Source organism: Semicossyphus pulcher, unplaced genomic scaffold (assembly GCF_022749685.1).
Source record: "Semicossyphus pulcher isolate SPU_LCO1_2020_fin unplaced genomic scaffold, fSemPul1.0.p SCAF_21, whole genome shotgun sequence".
Classification (NCBI taxonomy): domain Eukaryota; kingdom Metazoa; phylum Chordata; class Actinopteri; order Labriformes; family Labridae; genus Semicossyphus; species Semicossyphus pulcher.
In genome coordinates this window covers 12,613,335-12,640,899 of record NW_027211695.1, presented here as the reverse complement: position 1 = coordinate 12,640,899, position 27,565 = coordinate 12,613,335, and the positions used below count along the sequence as shown (strand labels likewise).

Sequence of the window (27,565 nt, the reverse complement as noted above, 5' to 3'; positions counted from 1 at the left end):
CAGATTGGAAATGTATTTTGAAGGAACTTGTTTAGTTTCAAACAAATGAATGGGATATATTCCAGACCAGAAGTGCTGGACTTGTTGGGTTTCCAGAGGATAAAACCTTGTGTATATCAGACTGTTGTAAGGAAGCTTGTTAGGTTTTCAGAGAAATAACGGGATGAGCTGTGGGCCAGATTGAAGTCAACTTATTTGTTTGAGAGTACAAGATTCGGGACATAATCTCGCCAAGAGTTTAAAGTTGTTTTGTTTCCAGAGGTTAGAACAGGATGTGCTCTTGACTAAGGGTGTGAGGAAACTTCTTTCGATTTTAAATGGAATTCGAGGATGAGTTTTAGGCCAGATTTGAGTGAACTTTCCTGAAGAGGAAACCAGGCTGATTCTAGACCAAGGTACTGGTTCAGCGTCCAGTGCAAAGAACAAGACCCTTCCAGCAGTGAGGCAAGTCGTTTCTGGTAAACTCAACTGGGCATGTTCTAGACTCGGTCTAGACTAGGTCAGGGTATGTGTTTGGTTTCCGTGAGTAGGAACTTGTTTGGTTTCCAGGAGATGGAATTGGATTTACTCTAGACAAGATTTGGGGGAAAGTTGGTCAATTGTCAGTACCTGACTGGGGCAGTGTTTTAGACTAACAATCGAGGAACTGCATAAACAGGGAGGTGTTCTAGGCCAGAGGTGGGGAAACCTTCAGTAGATCAGACGAGCCATGTTGTGTTCCAGAAGACAAAAAGACTGTTGAGGGAACCTGATCGGTTTCCAGTCGATACAACACGATGGGTTCCAGTTATGAAGTTACTTGAATTAGAATTTGGTGATGATGGACTTTTTGTCTTTCCAGAAGATAAAACAGATTTTGTTGCTAAAAAATCAAGCAGGATCTGTTAGTCTCAGTTACTTTAGTTTTATTGAAGAAAATGGACAACTTCTAGACCAGATTTGAGGGAAGTTGTTTGGTTTCCAGGATGAGTTTAGACCAGAGTTGGGGGAACTTTGTTGGTTTCCACTGGCTAAAAGAAAGTGTTTTCCTGTGGTTGCAAGTGTTTTAGACGAGAGGTGAAGGAACTTGTTTGGTTTCCAGTCTCGGGGATTCCTGCTCGGGTTCCAGTATCGGGGATTCCTGCTCGGGTCCAAGTATCGGGGATTCCTTCTCGGGTCCAAGTATCGGGGATTCCTGCTCGGGTTCCAGTGCGTCTCCACTGGTCTTGTCTTCAGTGGTGCTCACAGTGTTGGAGTCTACAGGAGCCTCATCCTAAACAAACACAAGGATCAATAACAGGATAACAGGAGTAACCATGAAACCTCAGAAGAAGAAGTGGCTACGTATGTGTGTATTGGTGTGTTTACTTGTATGTGTGTGCTCTCTTACCGTCACCCAGGGGTGTGCCAGGACCTCCTCGGCAGTGAAACGAGTGTCTACGTTCACCTGCAGCATCTGACTAATCAGCATCTGAGGAACAGGTCATGTGAAAAAGTTAAATTATCATAATTAAACGTGCAACTTAAATTCAACAGCACATTAAATTGTCTATACTTAAATTTTTGGCTGATTAGAAAGCCTTTTAATGACTGTTTGCTAGTGAGTGGTACCTTTGCTGGCAGGCTGATGGTGTCCCAATCTGGAGACGGAAACTCCAGCTTCCCTCTGAGGATCTGATCAAACAACTCCTCCTGCACATTATTCTCACTGCGGAGAGGAAGACAAGGGAAATGCAATAATTTAAGTGGACAAAAACGACACAAATCCTTAAACGAACACACAATATTCAATAAAATGTAGAGAAACGTTGCCAGTTGGAAATATTCGTAGAGACAGACCTTCTAAATGGAGGGAATCCACAAAGCAGGATGTATGTGATCACTCCAGCTGCCCAGATATCCACCTTCAGGCCATAACTACACACACATACACACACACATCACTTTCATGTAAGAGTAAGTTCACCTATTGTACCCAGAAACTCGTTAAAAGATTCTTTCTCACCCGGTCTCAGCGATGATCTCCGGAGCGACATACGTCGGCGTGCCGCACACCGTGTACAGAGGTCCCTCCACCACCGTCGCCAAACCAAAGTCCCCCAGCTTCAGAGACTTGGTGCCGTCTGGGTACTCGCACACCTGCAATACAATAAATACGTGCATTGTTTGTATGCTTTACTTTGTTTTCCAGATACAGGAACTTTCCAAAATAAAAGCCCAATTTCCAGCTGAGCTGCTTTTATTGTGTATTATTTTATTGACTGGCTGGTATCTGTCTGTAAGTGTGTTCTGTGTGTGTACCAGCAGGTTCTCTGGTTTGATGTCCCTGTGGACGATGTTCATTCGGTGCAGGTACTTGATGGCTCCAGCCAGGTTGAACACCATGGCACTGGCGTCGCGCTCGCTGTACTTTGTGGAGGAGGTGATGGCGTCGAACAGGTCGCCGCCCTGAAGGAAGCAGAGGCAGGAAAAGAGGTAATTGTAAAATTCTTTGTGGAAGGAGCTCAAACAGGAAGGAGAAATTGAACCACAAAGAAGAAGAAGAGGCACCTTGACGAGCTCCATGACCAGGAACAGCTGACTGGGCGTCTCATCCACCTCGATTAACTGGATGATGCTGGGATGTCGGACCCTCCGCAGCACGGCCACTTCATTCTCTATCAGGTGTTCCTGTTCACACACACACACACACGGAAAAAGACATCCTGATTTAAAGGAAGATACACATTAAGAGAAACCTTTTTAATACGACAACTAAGTTTCTTGGTATTGTGGTAATTTAGGTAATAAACGTCATGAAATAGACACTTTGTAGCTTTGATGTTTGGTTAAAGGATTACACTGCTGGTATCAGTTGGAGAATCATCTGTGTGTAAAACAGTCACAAACCCCTGCAGGAGTTTTGTCTTTGCTTTGCACTTTGAAAAAGTTTCACCCTTTACTTTTATTGTTGGAGTAACACAGGAGTCTGAATGCTCTGAACGGATTACCTTCCCACAGCAGCGAGCTTTGTCGATTATCTTCAGCGCATACTCCTGACCCGTCGACCTGTCAATCAAAGCACAACAGAATATATGAAGTAGGATAAAATCGCATTTTCAGAACAGAAATTACTACATATATCAGTTATTCTTCCAAGAATTAATATGTAAAAAAAAAAAAAAGGTTTAACAATTGATTTATTTTTTTAATATTGTTAAAAATGGGAAAAAATTACTCAAAAATCTGTCAATCTTTGGTGTGATTTACTATTTTATGTTGAAATATTCCATTTAGTTTAAATTAGAGTAAATTAGAGCGTTTAAACCAAACAGAGGTTTATGATGGGAATAAAACTCTTTGACAGTTAAATGCTTAAGATTTTTTATTGTTAACTAGACAATTAAAACTATTAATTTCTTTCTTGTATTTTTCACTCTTTCCATACTTGTTCATATTGTTTATGTTGCACGTATAAATCTTTAAATCTTGGCTGTAAACACACCTATGTCATCTTTGTCCTAATATACTTTTTTAATTCAATAAACATTTCTTCACACATTTTCTGAGTCTGTAGCATGCAGGGAGCTACAGCTGCATTTTATACTGCACTACAGGTGGTATAATATTAACACAGCTGACCTTTGACCTTTGCTCTGAGGCTTTGTTACACCTATATAAGGAGTCTCTGATCTCCTTACCTCTCCACGCACTCTTTAACCACAGCAAAGTTCCCGTCACCGATCACTTTACCAACTTGGTACTTCTCGTTGATGATGGAGGACGAAACCGACCGATTGCCATTCACTGTGACGGAAGACAGAATGATTTTTAGTCTTTATAAATGGCTGTTAACTTTATTATTTTAGTAGAACCAGCCCATTCTCTTTTACTTTCAGATCCAGACTGATCTTCAGATCAGATTTTGGTTCCAAATTTTAAAAGGTCAAAACAGCACGCACCTTCGACAGCGGTGTCATCTGTCTGCTCGGCCTCTCCGTTTACGTCTGTGGAGGAAGCACGACGAGGAGAGATCTGGAGACAAACATAAGACATGCGTTTATTCTGATGAGACAGAAGTGAGATGAAAAAGTGTAAACTTCAACTTTCAGAAAAATAAGACAAAATTAAGGCGTAAATTTAATCAAAATAAAATGAAAACAGCTTGTGAACCTTCTATAAAATGAGCAACAATAGACATAATTAATGTTTAAATTATTTGTTTTAGTTATGATGGTAAAAATCAAAGTTTTATATTAAGAAAACAGACAAAAACAGTCGAAATTAAAGGAAACATGTAATTCTGTTTCATCCCACATGTTTATCTTGTTTTAATAAAAAAAAAAATAGTGGCTAATAGGATTATAAAAAATGTTAGCTGACATTAAATATTAATTAATTGGTGATAAATATTTGGAATACACAGCTGTTACTGTCACAACCCCAAACAATCAATCAATTAATCAATTTATCACTGAGTCTGACCTTGAGGCTGCGTCGTGTCCCCGGGCTGGTGGGGGAGGGGCTCGATCTGGAGGACTTCCCTGCTGACTGCGATCCTAAGGCCTCATTGGCTACACACAAGAGAAAGGAGCCGTCTGATTGGTCAAAATACTTTAGTAAATATACCATCAGAGTATTTTAAAGCGATGGTTTCACACCTGGGCCGGGAGACTTCGTCCTGGTCGGGCCTTTTGGTGGAGTCCTAGAGGTGGTAAAGCCTGAGCCGCTAGGGGACTTGGGAGTTGGAGTTTTTGGAGGAACAGTAGGACGAGTTGATTTGACTCTGCACTCTGGAGAGAAAGAGGAAAGAGGGACATCATTTTTTAAGATTATTGTGTGACCAGCAGCTGGTTTCAGTTGAACATGAACAGTTTGACTAACATTGTTACAGCCGCCATGTTGTTGGATTCAACAATATAAAACATTGTTGACCTTTAACTTTAACTCTGCAAAAAGTCTTCGTTAGGGGAAACTCTGTAGCTGCTCTTTCTGCTACAGCTGTTTGTCAATCAGTGTGCTCATCAATCTAGCCGTTAAGCTAGCTGTTTGAGGCTAATCTTTCATCCCCCTGTAGCTGTGAGTGACGGCTGGCCTCAGTCATGAGGGGCACACCCGCTTTACACTGTTGTGGACGTATATTGGCCTTTAAAAGTCCCGAATATAAGACAATCCCACTTTTTCAGGTGTGTTTAAAGGAAAAAAGAAAATCCTCTTATATTCAGACCAATACTGTAATTTTAAAACAGACGGTGAAAAACAGGAACACATAAAGAAAAGCTTATAAAACGTGTGTTCTTACCGTTTACAAAAGTCGGTGTTTTGCTGCTGTGCGTGAGCACAAAGTCGTCCTGAGCGTAGCGAAACTTCTCCGGCCCACACGCCATGAAGACATCATCATCCCCGAAGAAATCCTGCAGACAGGTCAGCTACACACACACACACACACTGGTTAATCAAACTTTAAGATAACACTGCGCAGACGTACATGGGAGTGTGTGAGTGTGTAAGCACACAACAGCTGGGAATATTCTTATCACGTTAGCTGCTAGCAAGATTTCAATGGACACACACGGAAGAGTCCTGAGGATTAAACACAAAGTGGAGGTAAAAAAGTCCCAGATTTATAGACAGACAGACACATAAATAATAACCGTTTCTTGAGGATTAAACTTGCGAGATATTTCGTTTTCATTTGTGAGGTTTTGGTGCTTCTTGGTTTTCCTTTGGACAGAGCTAAGCTAGCTGTTTCCCCCTGTTTCCCGTGTTAGTGCTAATCTAAGCTAAGCTAACTAGGCCGCAGGTTTTTTATATCAAGCTCTTTTTAAAAGCGGAATTGATCCTCTCATCTCGCTCTCTTCCAGCAATGCAAATTTTTAATTTCTTCGATAGAGAGAGACAGAAGGACTACAGAGGAATTTTAATGACACATCCACAAGTGTTTCTTTGTGTTTTAACACTTTAATTTAACACTTCCTCTCCTGCGTCTTCCCTCAGTCTCTCCCGTCTGCACCTCCTTTCATTTCTTCTCTTTCTTTGTTTCATCACTACCATCTTTTCTTTCCCTCTTTCCCCCTCCTCCTGTTGTCCTTGATTTTACCTCTCACTCCTCTTCTGTCCTTCACCCCCCCACTGTTTTACTTTCTACTAAACGCCTCCGGAACTGCACAGTGTGTGTGTGTGTGTGTGTGTGTGTGTGTGTGTGTGTGTGTGTGTGTGTGTGTGGCAAGAAAGGGCTTGTGTTTGGATGGCTGGTTACGATGGTGACCACACTGTAGTATAAACGTGTGTGTGTGTGTGTGTGTGTGTGTGTGTGTTATGGGGTCTCCATCCTGCTGCTTGAAGTGACTGCACAAACTGAAAAGACACACACACACACACACACACACACACACACACTCTGGCCTTGTTTCATTCAGACTGAGTGAGTCTGAAAAGAGCAAAGTCGTCTGAGGAAGAAAAAAAGCCTTCATAATCAAAGACGCCTTCAAAATAAAAGCCTTCATTGGGATTAAAAATGTATTGAATGTCACTGAAATAACTTAATATTAAAAAGCTGACTATAATATTATTATATATTATGATATAATATAATATTATTGCTGTGGCTTTTAACTGCATATTTACGCCTGGGTTGAGTTTATCTAATAAATGATGATAAATGATGATTAATACACCATCACCATTATAAATATGCATATGCAATTGGTCATATGCAATCGGTCGATCCATTGTTTTTACTTTAAAGCAATGATATATCATTTAGACAGCAGGTCGTCTCATACAGAGGCTTCTTTCAGTCACGGTTCATCAGAGAGTGGACGCTTTTAAATCCTCTGATTCTCTGGAAGAGCTCAGGAGAATTGAGAGCCACACTGAATGCAGCCGGCCACAATTAGCATATTAAAGTATTAGCATGTGAACTCACTGATACTTGATACTTTCACTCACACATACTGTTTTTATTTCTCTACGCCAAGACAAGTAAAGAAGCTAAGTATATAAAGATATTGTTATAACTTTGGGATCTTTTGTGCACCAAACTCTGTCTGTCTTTCATTTCTTAAATTCTGTTTTCATACTCTTCTTTTCTGTTTTTTTTTCCGGGAGGGTTTATATATTCCACTTGTGTATCCTATGTATAACCTCCTTATTTTGTCTTTTTTTAAGTAGCATTAAGAAATAAAGTATATAAAGTGTCGAGTCTGACAGATATATTGGTCGGCGGATATTTTCCTGACGATATGGGTCAATGACAGATTTACCTGTATCGTTGTTAATGTTTTCAGACATCCACCTCTTTGAAATGTGTACGTTTAAGTACGTTTTTAAGACTTTTTTTTTTGTATTTTTAAATCCAGTTCTCTTTTCACTCCAGCTACAAAATACACAATATCGACTGTAATATCGGTAATGGGTCAGTTTTGCTCCTTTAAGAATCCGATATCCTTAAATTTCTGTGTAAGTCATTCCCATAAAAAAATAAAGAAATAAAGTTAAATGCATCAAACATGGTACATGTAAAATTCTTAAAAGAATTTGAATGAATGCTTTTATTTTGAAGGCCGAAGGGGCTTTTATTTTCTGTGTTTCTGTGCGGACTTCTCATGTGTGTTTAAATGTGAGCTGCGTTCACTGTAACAACCTCTCTGCTTCTCTTCAGCTCCACTGTCATTGTGCCACAGCCACCACTCTTATCTGCAACTTCAAAGAGCGTGCGCGTGTGTGTGTGTGTGTGTGTGTGTGTGTGTGTGTGTGTGTGTGTGTGTGTGCGGTAAAAATAGCCCTGCCAGTGAACGTGTGAGACGCTTAAATCCAGACTTTTTAACTCCGTATGAGCTCACAAAAGAGTTTCAGAGAGGATCAGAGAACATTCAGAGTCTGTTCAACACGATGGAGAAGTAAAAAAAAAACTTTAGCTGACTGTGGCAGTTTCACGGCTTGAAACGGAGCCACTTTTAGCTCCAAGCAGCAAATCTGAAGCTTCAAAGAGACTGAACTCATCGTCCCTGCACTGAAACTGAAAATTACACCTTAAAGACGATATTTTCTACATAATCGATCCTCATTTTAACACATTACAGCGGAAATGTTGTAATGAAGTGCTTTAATTTGATTTCCAGTGAACCCACTTCGAGCCTGATTCTGCCTCAGTGAAAGCCTGAAGTGATACCATTAAATTAATACGATTAAATGCACAAAAATTACATGAATATTTTACAGATCTATAATGTAGCCTAGCAGCACCATTTTTAAATATACAAGAAGCTGTCATCAACGCAGCGACATTATAGCACACATTAACACTTTAACAAAATACATTAAATGTGTTATTTAATAGTTTTGCGGTCTTTTGGTTTTTAATATATTATAGAAAATCTAGAAAACAACAAAAAAATAAAGTAAAAACATTGAATAAGAAGCTTTGTCCAAACTTCTGACTGGTATTGTCTCAGCAGAATCACCTAAAAATAGTGGAAATTCTTCAACAAGTCAACAAATTGTGTATTGTATTTTAAAGCAACTATTGTATTCATAAGTAAATGGAATCTTTATAGATCCTCATAGTGTTGAAAATTTGCATTTTTTAATAAAAGCTAAATAAATTGTATCTGGTGTGTGCATGATTATATTTTGAAGTTCCAAGGTTTTTTTTATACCAATCATAGACTGTATAAAAAGATGGACGACATGACAGCTCTCTAAAGTGCAGCCAACCCCTCTCTATCGCCCCCTGCTGACTGGCTGCAGTATAGGTCATAAAGCCCGCCTCCTCCATGTTAACAGATGGGACATAAGTCAAACTTAAAATCAAAATACACGTCAAATACATTTTTCTCAAACATGGTTTCTGTCATTCTAGTTAATTATTATCATGCTGATTTACGTCCAAGTGTTCATTTTTCTGACAAGTTTATTTTTAATTAGTTATTTGATGCTGTCAAAATGATGATTGACAGCTCTGTTGACAAATACGGCTCCTGCAGCCAATCAGTTCCGGATTAACAGAGTGGAGGACAAACCGCGAGAGGAAACGTAACAAAAACAATCATTACAGTCATTGAAGTTTCCGTACCTGTGAACGTTAACCTCAGAACAACACAAAGAGGCTGTTCTGCTGTTAAACATGCTGGCGAGCGGGATCTTTGCTGTTTTTTCGGTTTGTTAAGTGTGTGTTTTGGTTAGGGTTAGGGTTATGCATTCTGGTCTATTTCCTGCTCATGTGTGACTGCATTGTTGGATTTGACCAAGTGTGGTTTTGGTTGTAAAAAAAAAAAAACCCTCAATCCTTGATTCAAACACCAAAGACTAAAGTCTGGACGAACTTCTTGTCCACCAAAAATATACTGTTAGAGAATCGTTGTTTGGTCACAAATCAATAAGAGGAACTTTACTTTTGTTCTCTTATACAGAAAAATTAAACATCCTCTCACCTGTTTCCCGTCCAGCGTGTACAGCCTCTTCACCGCCCCGGAGTCCAGCTTGATGGCCTCCGTGATGTCAGCCAGCACTTGTTCGAAGGAGTGCGCCGTCTTCTTGTTCAGCAGGATCCTCACCGCCTTACGAGGCTTCACGCCGCTCCGAATCACCGTCACCAGTTTGGGTTTGATGTAGTCTTTGCTCTCCCGGCCCTCTCGACCTTCAGGGCGATCTTTGACTATGGTGACTGTGCTCGCTGACACCCCTGTGGATGCCGTGGAGGGCCGACTGGAGGTCGCGGTTGCTGCCCCGGCGCTGGCTCCTGGCTTCCAGCTCGGGATGGAGATCTTGGTGTAGTCGACCTTTCGGTACGGCTCATTGGAGGCACAGACGTAGCACTCACCTGGCCGGAGAGAGGGCGGGAAGAAGAAGTAAGAATACTACATATCCCACACATAATTCACCTCGTATTCAAGCTTTAAGAAATGGTGCATTCAAGGACATTTAAGGGGAATTCCAATCATTTCAAACCTGGGCCCTTATTTAAAATATTTTGGGGTCCAAGTAACAACTAGGTACAAAAAGTTTAGGAATTTTTTCAGTAGATTGCTTGGTGGGCTGTAATGGCTGCAATGTAATCCTTTGGGGCAAATGCACCCAATCAAAGTCCGTCCATGAAAAGGTCTTGTTCTTTCCACTGACAGGCTCAGATTGTTATTCTATGTATCTGACAACATTACAGACAGGATCCCTACAGAGATAGATCTTTTTGTTACAGAGGTAGATGATATTTTTAACCACAAACAGATGTTACATCACTCTCTGCAAACACACCAGACTTCATTGAATAAAACAGTAATTTTACTTTGCTGAATGTAATTACTTTCTGTTGGATCCAAAGTAACCATTTACACTCAAACTATAACACAAACAAACTATCCAAACAAGGCAGCAGTAGACCAGCAACTCCTGTGTTCAGCTGGATAGAATTACTGTTTTTGTCAATGGAGTCTGGTGACTTTAAAGAGAGCGATGTAACGTCTGTTTGTGGTTTAAAAATCATCTCAAATTAGTCCCTAAAATCCAATTACTACAAAAAAAGTATCGCTGCAACGATTTGTCAATACGAGAAAAATTAACCGCAAACTATTTTGGTAATAATTTTATTGCATCATTTTCATTTTCATACAAAAATGGCAATATCTGAAAGTTTGAACTCCTTAAATGTTTGCAAATAAGGGTTTTTGATGGGTGGCTGAACAAGCATTTAGGGACATCATGTTTCATAATCTTTGTACATTTTGAGGACCAAAAAATGATCGTTGGATTAATGGAAAATAGTTGGCAAAAATCTAATTTCTCTGCAGGCAAGTAATGTGTTTAAGTTATCGGTAAAATGTAGTTAAATGGAACGTTATTGAGGTGTTATTGCTTCATTCTTGTGAAGGAGGTTGAGTTCAGGGTCGGAGCTACTGTAGTCAATAAGTGCAGTAATCCAACCCACGTGTGTGTGTGTAGCATGGATGAAGTGAAGGTGACAGCAGATGTCAGATTGACTCTCTCTCAGCTGTAAACTCAGCTGGAGACGTGAGGAGGAAACTGAACAACATGTCACTCAGAAAGAAATCAGCTTCTTAACCAGCTGATGGAAATTAATAACCTTTGTTCTTGTATTGTTAACGCAAGGATCAAAAGACACAAGGAAATAGTTCTTCCCACCACTCAGTTTTTAGAATCCAGCGTTCTACTTGTTTCACCCTTTTTTCCCTTCATTTCCATGTCTTTGGAACACACTATTAGTCTTTCAACTGATGAATGACTCTGTTACTCCCCGGTGATGGTGTCAAAGAATGGTGTTAAATATTGTCATAGAAATGTTTGAAATGAAAGGTAAAATCGTAACTATAAAATTATTACAATGATGTCATATGTTTAGGGGTATATTAAGAATATGCATTTTTGTGTTAATAAATGTGGTGCATTTTTTAAAAATATTTTTAGCATGTTTAAATTCATACTTTCATTCATACACTTTTTCAATTCGTAAAAAAATGCACACTAATCTATATAAGTCCTTCCATATAAAATACAGTCATGGCATATGGATGGACAGTTCCATATGAACAGTATAAGTTGTCTAACTAAAAGAGAAACTAAACATCTGAATGATTTTAAAAAATAATGTAGTGATACTTTTTATTTTTGATAAATTACTCATTTTTTGTTGCTAATAATTCTGTACTGAGTACCTGAATTGGTCTAAAAAAGGTTCCAGTAATCATATTCAGCAGTTACATGACATTGACTATTTTATGTGTCTTGGATATTAATACGCATATCTTGGTGGTAAATGCCACTTGACATGTATTTTTAAATGTGATTCCAATACATTATGCCCTCACAGAGGAATGAGTGCCCTTCCATATAATAAGGGATCAGTTGTACAAAACTGAGGTTAAAACTTGGAGGGAGTTTGTCCACTTACACAACATATGGCATTTTAAAAAAATCTGTTATTTTACACGAGCTAGTGCTCACAAAATTTCATGCAATATTGCCATCATTTTCATTTGTATGAAACAAATTAATCTTCTATTGAAATTTTGTACTACTTAGGTTATTTTTTTAATTGTAACTTTTTTTTATATCATTTTTAAAGTTTTACACACATTTGTTTTATTTTTGTCACACCTTAAATTTCTTGTTGAATTTATCTGCCAAAGGAATAATGTAATTTGATTATTAAAAAGTATGGCCTCTGTTGAGGTAGAAACATGGGAAAGGTAAAGGGAGGGGCATTAAATGTGTTAATTAAATGATATGTGTGATTTACAAAATAAAATACAAAAATGTTTATGACCACTCTGCGAGTTTTAAAGTATTACATTATGGAGCAAACAAAGTTAACATTTTAAAAAAAATCTTCACTTTGAAACATTTACAATTTGTTATTTTTTAAGAATAATTCATTTGTAAATTACAAATAAGTATTTTTATCTAAAGATATCTTAAAACAACACAATAAACATTCTTATTTTTGTACCTTTTCTAAATAATGTAGCTTTAATAAATTAATCACATTAAAATCATAACTCATATTAAATCTCTGGGGCAGATTGCAGCCAATCACACGTACAGTAGCCCACAGTCACTCTCCTGTTTTACCTTATATGGTTAAAAACGGATCTCTGTCTCTCTCTCATTGTCTCTCTACCTCTCTCTCTCTCTCCGTCTGCAGAGCTCAACACACACACCTTTCCCACACAAACTCCTGAAAAACACACCTTTCTCTCCCTCTTTATCCCTGTTACATGTTCACACTCTGTCAGGTATTGTGTGTGTGACCTTGTCTCGCCACGTGCTGACTTTCACTTTGCTATTCAAAGCAGCTCAACAGGACTGATCTGGCTTTGTATTCAAATACCAGATAGACTAAATGTGAAATAACCGGCCTTAAAATACACCTTTTCTTACCTGCAGACATTTACAAATGTATATCTTTTGAGTGACTTTTGGTCGGATGATTCTAGACATTTCAAGAAAACAGAAAACATAATTTTTGGAGCACAAAACATTTTTTTACCTTTCAAAAAAAAAAAGGGTCTTACTTTAAAATATTAGAAAACATACATAGCCATTGATATATCTGTGATTAGGGGTGGGGTTATTGATACGCTGGCGCCAAATACCGATATCTTCAGTAATAAATATTTGGCGCTCTAAACAGATTTCCCTGCCATTTTGACTCACTGCGGCACTACTTCATGACTCCTCATGGTGGCGCTTATGACGTGAATGAGGGTAACGTGAACAGAAATTATAATTGGCAGAAGAAGAAGTTAATCAGATATCGTGATGTTTCATTATATGATTGTCTTGAAACATATCAATTGTCACAGAATTGCTGTGTCGACAACTTTTCGTGTACTTATGAAAACGCTTCAAAAGTCGTAAACATTAATTAAAGTAATAATCTGAAAGATTTTCATGTTAAAAAATGTTAAGTCTCTATCTGTCACCGAATGAGGTAACACAATGGTGACTGAGCCTATGGCCCAATGATGAAAGCCTTTGCATTTCTAGTATATAGTATTATTACAGACTAATTGTCTGTGGCGACTGGAAAAAACACAAGCGGCGCCCAGTTAGTGACGAGTTTTCCATCACCCAGCAGTGGTTGGTCTGCCAGAGAGGGTAGGCGGAGCTAAGTGGCTGCTTTTCCGGTCTCTGCAAGTGTAGCGATCAAACAGTAATATACTATGGCTGAACAAACAAAGAAAGGTCGATGGCTACAGATACAACTTCAACAATAAGTGAAAATCCAGGAAAAAGAATCAAATTCGACGCTCAGATGAAGGCAAACAGTCTAAAAAGGAAAGCGACCGTCAGCCAGGAAAATCAAGAGTTACAACCGGAGCCAACCATGGACGTTGGAAAGTGTCCTCCCACAATTACCGTTTATTGCCAAAGAGAACGCAACTAAAATCTTCGAGATTAGACCTTTAAGTCCAAAATAGAAAAAACTAAATAGAGACCTTAAAATTGGATTTCAGGTACAAGTTCAAGTTCCTGTAACAACTGCCTACACGACAAATATTACTTTTAAAACACTGAAAAGTTCTATAATCAGAACTACATACACATAATAGTTGGTTAAATCTCTACAGCTAAAGGTTTTTGCTGTTTGGAATCACACAAGTCCTGACTTTCCTACATGCAGGCCTTAATGCTCTGCTCTGTTTATAGTTTATTTATTCCACAGAGTGCTTAAGAGTGGAGCATCTGTCTCTGAGAACGTCTCCGGCTGAACAGCTTCCTGTTGCTAACAATCATTAGTGGACATTACAACCAGTCACACGTCAATATTGATGATAAGTGATGTTACTCAGCTGCTGGTCTGTTTCTGTCTAAATGACTTCAGGCAGAGGAAGAGCAGCCAGACTGGACTTTATTTTAAAGACATGTCATTATATGCGTGTATGTCTTTCACTATCAAATATATAGAGCTGACTTGTGACTCAAAGGTTGGTGGTTTGATTCCACAAACCTACAAGTTTTAGCATTTAATGGATGGACATTACATTACAAGCTTTTTAAGTTCATACTTCCTCTCAATGTCAGGAAAATTTGGATATAAAGATGATTTTATTATAATTTTTACTTCAATAAACAATATACCCGTGGTCTCGGTACTGATTAACTATTCTGCTTTTGATGTACACATGAATAAATAATTCAAGTGTTTGCATGACGAGGAGTTGAGAGGAAGAAGACAGCGAGGAAGTTTAAGGAGGACGGATCAATCAATTAATCGATGGAGAGAGTGACAGTTAGTGATAGTGGACTATTATGTTATGTTACAGTACACCAGGAGTTCATTTATTCCCATGAGAGACAACTCTGGCAGGGTGACAACAAAGAAGTGTGGTTAAAAAAATCTAGTTTTATGCAAAAAGAGCCAAAATAAACCATCATACTTCAAGGAAATTGTATGTGAACAGCTTCAAATTAGCAAGATCAACATTTAAATATACTTGTTTTGTGAGAACTTCTTTGCAAAAACGTCTTCAGAAATGTCCAGATCCAAGTTTTTTCCCTTGTTTTTTAACATTTTGTCTCAGAACACACAAAATATTTATTTTTCTCACTAAAAAATTGTTTGACATTTTGAGATAAAAGCTAATCTGCTTTATTGCCAAAAGTTGAATAATAACATTGGAAACTGGAGCCAGGAGGTGGTTAGCTTAACTTAGCATAAAATGGAAGCAAGGGGGAAACAGCTAGCTTAAAGCCACCACTCCTGTGTGGTTTTTTTTCGTTTGGAAAATGTAGCAGGCGGAACTATGTTTTGACATCGGACAACCCAGACTCATTTTCGGGTGGCACAGTACACAAACACGTTCGCCCTCGCATATGCCAATGATTTCTGTGAGAAGCACATCACATGTAGACGCCCACACTCTAACTGAACTCTTTTCTTCACTGTATTAAGTTTTAATTCACAATCTACTTTAATCTGATCACTTTGCTCTGCTTCACTCCCCCAACACACCTGCACCTCTGCTCTCTGCACAGCTGCTGGCCCCACCCCCCTCTATCTGTCTGTCTCTCTGTCTGCTTTGTTGACTGCCTTCATCAGCAGTCTGTTTCATTAAGTTACAAAAGTTAAATATTTTATTGTCGGGGGGGGGGGCTGGATATTTTTCTTTCTCCAAAGGGGGGCTTGACAGAAAAAGTTTGAGAACCACTGTCCTAGATGTTGTTTCATTAGCATAAAGGTTTAAGGCTGGTCTTGATACTCTAGACTTACTATGAGCAAGATAGCAAATACGCAGATTTCCAAGTGTAGCGAACTATTACTTTAAATAGAACACAAATTACATGTGAACAAGGCAGAGTAAGGACAAAGTGTCAAGTCCTACCTTCCACCAGCTCGTCCATACTCGTGATCTTCTTGCTGCCATCTATGGTGTAGATCGTACGCACCCCTTGCGGCAGATGCAGGTTATCCGCCAATGAGCGTGTCAGCTCCATCAGCAGTGCATCATAGGAACGGAACCGATCACCAGAAACCGCGTACACCAAACCCTTGAAGTACCGGTCTCCATTGCGATAGAACCGGACCTTTTTGGCCTTTTTCTCAGAGGTGAGTGCCTGAAGGGTTCGGGTCCGGTAGTAGCTGCAGTTGGCGCTGTGGGCGGGGCTAGGTACCAGGCTGCTGCCCCGTGAGCTGGGACCGGATCCCCCGCCGCCTGCACTGCTTGTGGATTCATCTCGCTTTGTGCGAGGGGAGCGTCCTCGGCGAACCTTGTCGCGTTCGTCAAAGTGCTCCAGCTCAAGGGTCTTACTCAAAGACATGGCGAATACTTGTCTGGTTGGGTTCAACAGTCTTTGTTACAAGAGATTCATCTTTCAACAGCCGAAAACCAAATTTTTATCTTGATTACCTGGTTTCTAGCTTGTTTCTTGGCTGTAGTTTTAAGAAAATCCAAAGTTGTCCCAATAAGAAGAGCTGTATCTTGGCGACTCACTTGGCTTTTCTAGTACCAGGGTATTTGTAAAATCCCAAGAGTACTGTAGAACCAGCAGCCTTTTTGTGGACGCAATAATCTGATTGTAGTCCTGTTGGCTTGAAGAACCAGTATGATGACAAGAAGATCCACAAAAATGTTTACCTTGTACCTGGTCCTGGTTCTAGATCCTACAATTTATTTGAAGCAGATGTAATCCCAGTATCCCACTGGAGATTAGGGTATCAAGGTATCCTTCTCAAACTTTTTATGCTAGGAACACAACGCAAGAGAAACTGCCAGACCCAGAATCAGCCCTTTCTCCGCTGTAAGAACCCTAAGATTCTGGTAATTCATTGATGCTTTAGTAAAGAGACCTACAACGATCCATCAGGTCAAGGTTCAGTGGGTTGTTAAAAGCCACCTTCTTCTTTTGATGGCTGTAGATGGACACTGTCCATGTTAGCGGTACCAAACTTCAGACTATCTACTTATCAAATCATTTCAAGTTATTCTTTCCAAAGGGGTTTCTCCTCAAACTAACTTCAAGCTCCAACGAAGAACGTTAAGGCAACGAAATCCACAATTATCCCAACAAACGTCGACTCTTTACTTGATGATTTGGACGTGTCTTTGCAGTGACCTTCCAGTAGTCCCAGTGATCTGGCTCTAAACCCAGTTCATTGTATTGTTAAACCTGCACATGCCCGATGAGTCTGTCTTGTTCTTGTATTCCAGTTGGGTTTGAGATATCTGTCCTTGTCACAATTTGACTTCTGGCGTCCTCAATGTCCCTCCATCCCTGACAAATAGAAATGACAATCACATGGTGTTAAAATCCCATCCTAAGATATGCAACAACCGGCACATTCAGCATTCACATACAGCTCCTGGTGCAAAAAGGAAGCACATTGAATTCACTCATTTTAGATTACTTAACACAGGCATGCAAGGTAAGGTTAAATTTTGAGCAGATGTCTATAAAGACGTTGCTTCCTTTGGAAACCATCAACACCTGTGTTTCCTATAGCTTTTGCATGCTCAGTATGAATGTAGTCCAGTTTAATTCAAATGAGGTTGTAAATTAAGTACACCTGCCTTGTGTTAGTGAATATAATTCCCTGCATTGCCAAAGGGAGATTTTTCAATTGATTCCCAGTCAATTTACATTTACCTGAAGCTACATATGAGCAATAACATCAAATGATAAAACCTGTGTGCCGTTTGTCTCTGTCTTTATCTGATCAATTATTTGACTTTATCCATCTATCCGCCCAAACACTGCTAAGCTGTGCTGTCAGCGCCATTCAAACACACACACATAGACACACAGTGAGAGGGAGGCACCTACCAATAATGCCGTGAAACCGGTTTGTTGCTAAGGAGCCTTTCTCCCCTTCCCTCCCGGCGCCGTGTTCCGGTCCGTTTCGGTGTATCCAGGTAAATTACGGAACCGCTAATGCCGAGTAGACCCGGTCCAGGCCGATCCGCTTACCCGGGATTCAGGGATGCAGCGGCGGCAGGTTGCACCGGAGGAGGACCGGGATGCACCGAGGCAGACGGTGGATAGCAGCATGGCCGCTGCAGCAGAGAGAGGAGAGACCCGGCTAAACACCCCCGCCCCTCCCCTCTCATCCGCGGCTGTACGTGATGACAACGTCCCTCCCTCCCTCTCTCTCTCTCCCTCATTGTTTGTGTAGCTCGCTCTACCACTCTCTCGCTCTTTCTGTCTTTTGTCTGTCTCTCTCTGAAATTCAAATTCAGTTTAGTTTTATTGTCTTGACTGTTGCAGCCAGCACACATATTCAAATCACTCAGTCCTGAAAACATGTGACAACAAATGTCAAGGAGAATAATTCTTAGCTAAATGAACTGAATAATACTGATTTTAATGAAAATGTAGCTGATTTACAGCATGCTAACCTTCATACACTCTCATGTGTACATTGAATACAAAGTTGAAGCCAAGAGACTGTTAGCTTAGCAATAAGACTGAAACAGGAAGGCTAGGCTAAAGCAAACTCTACACAAAACCACATGTCAATACAAACTTATTTTTTTTACTTGTTTAGCAAGATATAATCTGTTAAGTGAACCTTAGAGATGCTCTAATGTATATTTGGGGCCAGCTTAGCTTAGCAGCTGATATAACATAACATGTAATTTTAACACATATATTTATTAACTTATTAAACAAATATAATGTGATGATTGAGTTTTAGAGATTATGTAAATTTTATACCTTTACACAGAGCCAGGCCAACTTAGCATAATAATTTAAAGCAGGAGGAAACCATAACATGTCATTTGACGCTTGTTTCTGTACAAATGAAACAAGAAATGTGTTTATTGAGTTTTAGAGGTCCTGTTTGGTTCATTTTGTTAACTTTTGACTAAGCCAGGCTAGGTTAGCTTAGCATAAAGACTGACTAACATCACTTTATTGAGACTGTTACAACAGTATTAATAATGATTAAATAATTATTTTTTAACGAAATCGATTACTGCTAAAATGTATAAATAAAAGATGATTAATTACTATAATGGCAGAAGTAATAAATAATTCTTCTCCATAAGTGGGGTAAATATTTGATGAGGCCATGGGGAGCGTGTCACTTGCTGTCACTGATTGTGCTGCTATTGTCAATTTATCTTTTAGCTCTACAGGACAGTTGTATTGTGATAACAACTAACAACAACACAGACATCAATGTTTTATCTAATATTGACGAATAATAGCGAGCAATGGAGTTAAATATAACATTGATTGTGCTACATAATAAAAAAATCTTTCTTTTGGTAAAGTCAAGGGCAATTAGCCTAGCTTAGCATTAAGACTGGAAACAGGCCAAACGATACACTTGGTTTTATATAATCCAACTGGAGACTTATGATGTGTTATTACTTGGTAGGTCTTGGTACCAAATACAGAGCCATGTTACCAGTTGTCCCATTTCAGGTTTTTGTGCCAAGCTAACTGCTCCTGACTGCAGCGTCATAGTCAAAGAATGTTACAATTTCATTTAGCAGATGCTTTTGTCCAAAGCGACGTACATCTAAGAGTTAATACAACACAAGCAACGATCAAGACAGGAGGGAACGAAGTCAGTAAGAGCCAAAAAACAGCTTCAAGTGGTTCAAGAAGAAACAAAAGACACCCCCATTTGATCTGTATATTGAGTGAGTTGTATGTTCTTGTTTTTAGGACTATATTTTAAACTCTATAACCAAGGAAAACCTTTCAAATTCATGTGTATTGCACCTTCCTTTTACAAAACTCAGGGCTCTTATTGTGGTGAGGCATGACTGAAGAGGCCCCACCCTCTCTCAGTGTGTCTGGGAGTGACAGCTGGGGCCCGAGGCAGCCAGACTGCCCCGCCCTTTACTGTCAGCCAAACCAGTGAACCACTCATCCTAATGTGACAAGGTGGACAAGCCATTATGTCCCTGTTCACATGAGCCAATAGAGAGAACACTGTCTGTTGCACCTCAAAGACAAGGACATTAGCTTACTAAAGTATTATTCATTCAAACCATTACACAAAATTTCAGGCTGTTCTTTGAGTTCTAATTTCTTTTATTGATATGATCAAGATCAAAACATCAAGACATAATATTTAAAATTACCACATAAATGCCGGTCATGCTTGTGTTTTTTTAGTTTATTTATTACAGTAATACTGCCACAACCCAAAAACAAACAGAACTTAAACTCTTCAAGGTGTCCAAAATATTCTAACTGCTAAAATGCATCTTGAAAAACAAAAGATATTCAATGATAGGGCAGTGTGACTACTCCCTTTAAATTAAAAAAAAAAATCAAAAGTTCTTATTCAGGTGTCCAGATTCCTAAACCCAATGCATGTCTTTCATTTAGTCATTTTGAGGTTTAATTTTCTGATTGATAGGTTTGCAAGTTATACTAGTTTTTTTTACGGACTTGTGAATGCTGGGAATATTTAGTCACGTAAACTGACAAAAAAGGCAGAAGACTGAGAGTAAAGTTCAACTGCAGGATAGACAGGCTCATTGAACATTGTTTTGAAGGTATGGAGGCGGGTTCGACTTTCAGAGGAAACTCTGTAGAAGGTCAGAGTGCCAGCCAACCAATCCAGGTACACTCCCACCTGACTGGAACGCCATCTCGATTTAGACACGTCTACTTTCTTGTTGTTGTGCAAAACATAACAACCACCATAAGTACAAACCAGACACCAAGAGTTGTCATTGTGTCCCATTCGGAGAGCATCCGTGTTCAGTTTCTTCTCATCTTCTTTGTATGTGACCCCAACACTCAACGGTCCAAACACCTCGACCTCCCAGTAGCAGCACCCATCTAGACTCTGTTCACACAGCACCTGTATGCCGTGATCAAATCTTTCTTGGCCATCAGGATTTAGCTGCATATCTGTCGGCCAAGTCGCCTTTCTGTTCACTTCAGATATAAGGAGGTTCTTGATGTCTGTGTAAGGTTTCAAAGTGAGCTCACAGGCATCTGGAGGTCAGAAAACAAGTTTTGAACTATTTTTATCAAAGCAAACAAATAGTTTGAGTTTACAATTGTTTAACTTACAGCATTTAAATCACCAGATAGATAGATACTTACATTTCTTGATGCCTGGTGTCATCCTGTGGCTTCCACCATGTTCAACGCTGTGGAGAAAAACACATCAGTGCTTAAACTTTAAGATCTTTTGAACTTGAGCCGATAATAAGGTACCCATGACTTCAAATGATTAGTAATACTACACAATGAGGCATATCTATTGTAGAACTAATTTAAGGTTTGTTAATGCTAAGTTTTAGGTTTTGTCTTCCAAGCTCACTAGAGAGGATATAGTGTGAAAGAAAGTTTGCAACATCTAAAGTCGTTTGGTACACTACTCGCCAGAGTTAAATTTCCCAGGCAACACATCCAATTGGGGTCTCCATGGGCAACCCAGAAGTTTAAACATGCTAGAAATGGGCATTCCTTTTAGACAGTCAACATGGATGAATGTACTGGATGGGTCCCACTTGGGCCATATTCTACTCATAGGGGGCCCAGTATGAAGCCCATCAAGTGCCCTTCATCAACCTGTTTGGGCTAACAAATGTTAGGCCTTCATTCAAACTGAGAACACAGTTCTCTAGGCCCAAGTTGGGTATCCCAATATAGGTGTGCTGACTGAGTTGTAATATGGTTAAAGTTTTTAGTACCAAGTAGAGAGAACTAGATTAGTAGGAAAAGTTGTTTATTAGCATTTACCCTTATAACAATTCAAGTAAAGCAATATTTAAGTGGTGTAAGGGACTAAGCTGGTGAATGCACCAAAGTGTGAATGCAGGAAATAGGACCATCCAGGGAATACATGTAGCCTTAATCTTACACTTTCAGTTAAGCGGTCGTCAATTGTTTAGTACTTTATAATTACCTAAGTATGCTGAGCTTGCATTTTGGATCGTTCATCAGGTCAGAGAGCAGTTTCTCTCCTGACTCTCCTGGATTGTTGTAGCTCAGGTCCAGCTCTATCAGGTGGGATGGGTTGGACTGTAGAGCTGAAGCTAGAAAAGCACAACCTATCTCCGTAACCAGACAGCCTGACAACCTGGGAAAACACAAGTTTTGGTACACCACGTTTATAAAAAGCATTACAACAGCAGTGAGCGTGTCCAACTTTGCCAAGATGTGTAAACGACTTAAAATATGGTATGCTTAAAAAGATGAGCTAGCATTGAGTGGGCTAAGGTACTGGAACTGGTTCTGTTGAGTTGCCTCAAGTAATCAAATAGGCTAAAGTCAATGCCATACTTTAAAGAGGTTGATGATGATAGTATAATGTCATAGCCATAGGCGGGATGTATCATGGACTAGCTTCTTTGGTTCTTGGAAACGCATAGATCTAACCTGATGTTGGTGCATGCATACGTGTCAAGGGCCACCAAAGTAAAAAGTATTCATATTCTAGGGACCGTGAATGTTTGTATGAAACATTTTGGCAATCTATGCAGATGTTGAGATGGTTCAGTCAGGACTATCATTATCTATAGACTGACCAACCAACTGGTATTGCCTTCCCTAAATATCCCCAAATATCATGGCTATAAACAATACAAGCGAGCTATGACTTGTCCTTGTCCTGACTTATCATAACAATATTACTGTACCCTATATTGCTGTTTATACCTGAGCGTCTGTAGCCTGCAGCATTGAGTCAACAGTCCTTCACAGAGCTGCTTCACTCCTGAATCTCCTAGGTCATTGTTGCTGAGGTCCAAGTCTCTCAGAGCAGAGTAGGGGAACTTGAGAGCAAAGGCCAGGTGCTCAACCCACTCTGCAGTCACTTTGCAGTCTGCTAGTCTAGGAATGAATGTTAATATTATGTAATTACAAACATTTAGATTTTCTGTAGATATATATAATTAGATCTATGAAGACAGATTGTTCTAATGACTACACACAGATACAACTTTGCTCGTCTTGGTAAGAACAAACATGTTCATTCAAGTATATCAGTGACTTGTTGTGGTGTCAGAACTCTTCAACAAAAAGCTTGTATCTAGACTCTCTCCCGGGCCCAAACTGTCAATGGTCATTCAGGCCTTTTAGCGTACTGATTGGCCAGATTTGTAGAGCTAATACAGTTTTACTTCTGTTAATTATTGTGCGTACAAATGAGTGCAACAAGTGTGCACCATTATCCAAATTTCATATCAAACATACTTCTTTTTACGCCTTCAAGAGGCTTTTTGAAGGTTGAAGGTTTGAAGTACCTTTGTACAGACCCGTTTGTATTAAGCATACCTTAACATATACAGATTTTACAAGTCCACAGTACTGAATGGGATGTAAAGCATGTTACTAGTTGCTGTAAACTTACATAGCCTTTCTGCTGCTTCTCACTGCTGGGATCAGCCTTCTTCTTCCTTCTTCTGTTGTGTTGAAACTCTTCAAGTCCAACACATCCAGATCATTCTTTGATACCTGCAGCATGTAGGCCAGCGCAGAGCAGTGCAGGGGAGTCAGCTCTGTTTTAGAACGATCTGACAATCTGAGATATTCTTTAATCTCATCTTTGACTTTGCTATCTCTCATCTCAACCATGGTCTGGAAGAGGCTGATGCAACTATCTGGAGAGAGGGCCTTCCTTCGCATCGCCTTAAGGTACGTTAACATTTTCTTGTCGGTATCTTGGCCTGGGTCCGGTGATGTCAGCAGATCCTGAAGAATTCTCCGGTTGGGTTCAACCATGAGGCCAAGGAGGAATTGCAGAAAGAAATCCAGGTGGCGGTTCTTCTTCTCAAGAACTTTGTCAACTGTCATCTTTACAAGATCAAGTAAAGAATGTTCTTCGTCCTTCAGATCGAGGAAGTTGCCGAGCTCTTTTGTTTTCTGGTTTGTGAAGCAGTCATAGACAAAAAGTGCTGCAAAGAACTCCTGTATGGTCAGGTGCACAAAGAAGAAGACCTTTTTCTGAGAAAATACTTTTTCTTCCCGAAGGACTGTGTTGCAGAATCCAGAGTAGATGGTTGCCTCTTTTACGTCAATGCCACAGTCTTCAAGGTCTTCATCGTAGAAGATTAGGTTGTTGTTCTGCAGCTGGACAAAAGCAAGCTTGCCGAGTTGCAGAAGGAATTCTTTGTGTGTGTTCAGAGGTCTCTCTTTGTTTTCCTCTGTCTTCTCACCATATTTTCTGCTTCTGCGTATGGTCTTGACAAACACTAAATGCGCCATCATCTCTGTAAGAGTTTGAGGGATTTCAGCTTTCTCTTCTCCCCCAAAGATCTCCTCAAACAAGATGGCAGAAATCCAGCAGAAGATCGGGATCTGGCACATGATGTCGAGACTCTGTGATGATTGAATGTGTGAAATGATTCTGTCAGCAAGACTCAAGTCATGACTATATCGCCTCCTGAAGTACTCCTCTTTTTGGGGGTCACTGAACCCTCTAATCTCTGTCACCATGTCAACAAACTCTGCAGGGATCTGATCAGCTGCTGCTGGACGGGAAGTTATCCAGAGTTGAGCTTTTGGAAGAAGGTTCCCCTGAATGAGGTTTGCAAGAAGATTACCCAAGGTTGTTTCTTCATTGATCGATGTAATCAGCTTGTTCTCAAAGTCCAGTTGAAATCGACTTTCATCCAGGCCGTCGAAGATCACTATAACCCTGGCATCATCTAAATCCTTTAGATTGTGGAGCACAGGGTGAAACTCAGTTAGGAGCTTGTGCAAGCTTTTGTTATCTCTACTCAAATAGAGCTCTCTGAAAGCAAGACAGAAAATGAAATCGATGCCCTGGTTCTCTTTCCCCTCGGCCCAGTCAAGAATGAATTTCTGCACGGCAAATGATTTTCCAATTCCTGCCACACCCTTCGTCAGGACTGTTCTGTTCTGTTTCTTTTGGCCCGGCAAAGGTTGGAAGATGTCACTGAGGTTGACCCCCTGAGAAGATTTTCTTCTTAATGGACGTTTGACATGTCTGAGGGCATGTTCTGGATGTGGATCTCCACTCCCTCCAGTGGTGTTATAGAGTTTTGTGTAGATGCTATTTAGAGAGCTCTGCTGATCTCCAAGGCCGTCAGGTGTCATGGTGAATTTATTTAGCATCGCTTTTTTATGCTTCTTCCTTTCATTCGAAATGTGGTTGTCCCCTGCAAGAACTGAATAAAAGATTTATAATTTAGATTTCTATATGCCATTTACTTTTAATTTCATTTGAATCCAAAGAGTTTGATTGAAACATTGGATGGATCCCTACCAGTCTGTTAACCTGATCTGATATGCCTTTCTAAAAAGAATTCTAACTCCTTTTGATTTCCAAAGAGCCTACTACAAAACGACAAGAAATTATCATTACTCAAATGTAACCTGTGATACTCCACCTTCACGAAGCACTTATCTGTTTCTAGATTTACAAGTACATATTGGAAGTAGTTACAACTAGCAGAAGCAGGATATGTAGCACTACAGATTATTGTAAAATACAGAGTTGAACTTACTCATATCTTCCTCAGTATCTTTCTGGTGTCTGTTGCTTTTGACTGGATCCTCAGTATTCACTGAACAGCTGGACACCTCCTCCATCTCCTGTCTGTGAAAACAAGTGTATCATTGGTTGGATTGGAGCAGCTTTAAAGCAGGCCAGCACAAACCATGTTGTTATATACCCTTTACAGTGATTGTACTTTCTTTGTGGGCACCTCGTGGATGTCAAAAGTTTTTGACTTGACATTGTTTTCCTTGTTACATCATGCCTCTCACATCCACATGAATTAGTAATGTTTGAGCAAGTTTGAGCAAAATATTTATCCTAATCCTAAAGCAGAAACACAAACATGTCTATCCTCAGTATTACATGGCTTCACTCCTTACATTCTCATTAGGAATCTTAAATATAATCGTCTTTACAAGCTTTAAGATTTACAGAATCTGTTAAAATTACCTTTTTTTGACTTCAGGACCAAACACTATTGGCTCGAACATGGATTTATTACTCCTTATATCAAAGAGACTAGGAGATGTAATTGTCTTCAAATACATGCGGCTTGGATCTGTGGACTGAGCTGCACCAATCTGTGAACTAAGAGGACAAATTGTTTTATTAAAAAAATATTTTAAGCTGAAAAGCCCTGAAACAAGATTTCACATACAGTGGCAAAGAAAAAACAATTTGTAAGACACACATACATTCAGTTTTGTATTACAGTGATGGGGAAACACAACAGTGGAATATTTCTAAAGCACTAAAGCAGCGTTTTACACTGTCAAAGTGTCAACATCTGCTGGCCAACCAGTGGTATTACATTTTCCCTTTTATACACTATACTTCATCATAACAACCTGTATTTTAATGACCAAACATTGTATTACCTGACTGGCGACTCATTGCAGGAACCATTTAGCTTCCTGGAGGAGTCATCAGACTCCAAACAGGGAGAGTCAGGTCGTTTCCTCTTTTTCTTTGCCATTTCTGCTTTTGTCTGTCTGTGAAGGACACAAATGTATTAAGTGGTGTATGTGCACGAGTTCCAGCACACTGCATTGTACATTCATCCCAATACTTACACCTAAAAAGAAAAGTAAATTGCTTTTTACTTTCACTTTATGAAAGTAAAAAAGTTATTTTTTTACTTATCGGCCGATATATAGATATCGGAATTTTTTTACTCCCTAATATCAGAATTGGCATCGGCTACAAAGATCGGTCGGGCTCTAAACATTACAACCACACAGAGACATTAATGCACTCTCCTCTCCTCCACACATCCACTGCTTCCAAAAATATGAGTACAGCAGAAAATATTTCTGTTAGTGAAAAATGTTAATGTTTGTAAATATGATTTAGGCCTACTTTTATTCTAAACTCCGAATTTTGTCATCATTAATCATACCTCGTGTGGTCAAAGTCTTACAGGAAATTTCACCGCCATGCTTGTGAGTTTCCTGTGTCTCTTCCGAGCACAGCGCGTGAACCCATTGTGGCATGACAGGAAATAAACGCAAACGACACGCGCTAAAATGTATCACCTGATAATACAGTATAAGAATAATGAAGGAGAACTTACTTTGTTGAGGTAAACAAAACGTGTCTTTCAGTACATTTAATCTCTGGCCTTGTTGCAGCAGCATGGACAAAATCGATGACGGTGACAACCTTACTTTCACTTTGAAGATAACGGTAGTTTTGAGGGGGTTTTTTGGGGCGCCCCCACTCAGCTGGAATCGGGAAAAGGAAGTGCGTACGCAGCTGTTTCCACGGCTTTCTTTGAAACAAACAAATACAGCAGATTTGTAAGTGGAAGCGCATTTTCTATTTTAGTAATTTCGGTTAACAGAATTTTGTCTTAAAAAAACATTTCCTGTCAGACAGTAGGCCTAATTGTTTGCTCATCCTGAAAGAGAACCTGTCATTTTTATATTGCAGATACAAAAATAACATTTATACTGCTGATAATAAAAGAAATCAGGATTAGTCCACTATGTTACTCATCCCTTACCTTTAATATATTCAGATTTTGATTTAAAGTATACGTTTTTTCACACTTAGAGCTGGAAACAAACAAAACAACAATCCAGAGATGCATCTGTCAAGTTAAGTGTTGACAAGGAAAGAATATGATGGAGTCAATTTGTCAATGAACACTGAAGCTGGTTAGAAAAATGACTCTGCAAAATATAGTTATCAACTTAATTTTTT

General features: G+C 39.5%; 2 protein-coding genes across 2 annotated transcripts; both read right to left on the bottom strand.

Annotated features, from left to right (window-relative positions):
* On the bottom strand, nucleotides 1-16,419 carry LOC138600927 (serine/threonine-protein kinase DCLK2-like). The gene is made up of 15 exons (XM_069672478.1): nucleotides 15,801-16,419; nucleotides 9,393-9,781; nucleotides 5,261-5,387; nucleotides 4,620-4,751; nucleotides 4,444-4,532; nucleotides 3,921-3,993; nucleotides 3,660-3,765; nucleotides 2,970-3,027; nucleotides 2,530-2,649; nucleotides 2,281-2,427; nucleotides 1,985-2,118; nucleotides 1,819-1,896; nucleotides 1,591-1,687; nucleotides 1,370-1,450; nucleotides 1-1,252 (listed from the first exon to the last, which is right to left on the bottom strand). The coding sequence occupies exons 1-15, from the start codon at nucleotides 16,234-16,236 to the stop codon at nucleotides 1,046-1,048; spliced, it is 2,274 nt and encodes a 757-aa protein (XP_069528579.1). The 5' UTR covers nucleotides 16,237-16,419; the 3' UTR covers nucleotides 1-1,045.
* A 3,613-nt stretch (nucleotides 16,420-20,032) lies between these two features.
* On the bottom strand, nucleotides 20,033-27,062 carry LOC138600926 (NLR family CARD domain-containing protein 3-like). Its single transcript, XM_069672477.1, has 9 exons — nucleotides 26,934-27,062; nucleotides 26,239-26,352; nucleotides 25,811-25,948; nucleotides 25,368-25,459; nucleotides 23,249-25,028; nucleotides 22,555-22,728; nucleotides 21,803-21,976; nucleotides 20,995-21,041; nucleotides 20,033-20,883 (listed from the first exon to the last, which is right to left on the bottom strand). The coding sequence occupies exons 2-9, from the start codon at nucleotides 26,334-26,336 to the stop codon at nucleotides 20,348-20,350; spliced, it is 3,039 nt and encodes a 1,012-aa protein (XP_069528578.1). The 5' UTR covers nucleotides 26,337-26,352; nucleotides 26,934-27,062; the 3' UTR covers nucleotides 20,033-20,347.
* Nucleotides 27,063-27,565: the final 503 nt, after the last annotated feature.

What these genes read in the sequence shown, in the direction of transcription:
- LOC138600926 (XM_069672477.1), bottom strand. Translation starts at nt 26,336, where the DNA reads ATGGCAAAGAAAAAGAGGAAACGACCTGACTCTCCCTGTTTGGAGTCT. An exon ending in GGTCCTGAAGTCAAAAAAAG is followed by an intron (nt 25,460 to 25,810) that starts GTAATTTTAACA and finishes TTGTTTTCACAG; the next exon opens with ACAGGAGATGGAGGAGGTGT. An exon ending in GACACCAGGCATCAAGAAAT is followed by an intron (nt 20,884 to 20,994) that starts GTAAGTATCTAT and finishes TCTGACCTCCAG; the next exon opens with ATGCCTGTGAGCTCACTTTG.
- LOC138600927 (XM_069672478.1), bottom strand. Translation starts at nt 16,236, where the DNA reads ATGTCTTTGAGTAAGACCCTTGAGCTGGAGCACTTTGACGAACGCGAC. An exon ending in GAGATCATCGCTGAGACCGG is followed by an intron (nt 1,897 to 1,984) that starts GTGAGAAAGAAT and finishes ATGTGTGTGTAG; the next exon opens with TTATGGCCTGAAGGTGGATA. An exon ending in CCATCAGCCTGCCAGCAAAG is followed by an intron (nt 1,451 to 1,590) that starts GTACCACTCACT and finishes CCTGTTCCTCAG; the next exon opens with ATGCTGATTAGTCAGATGCT.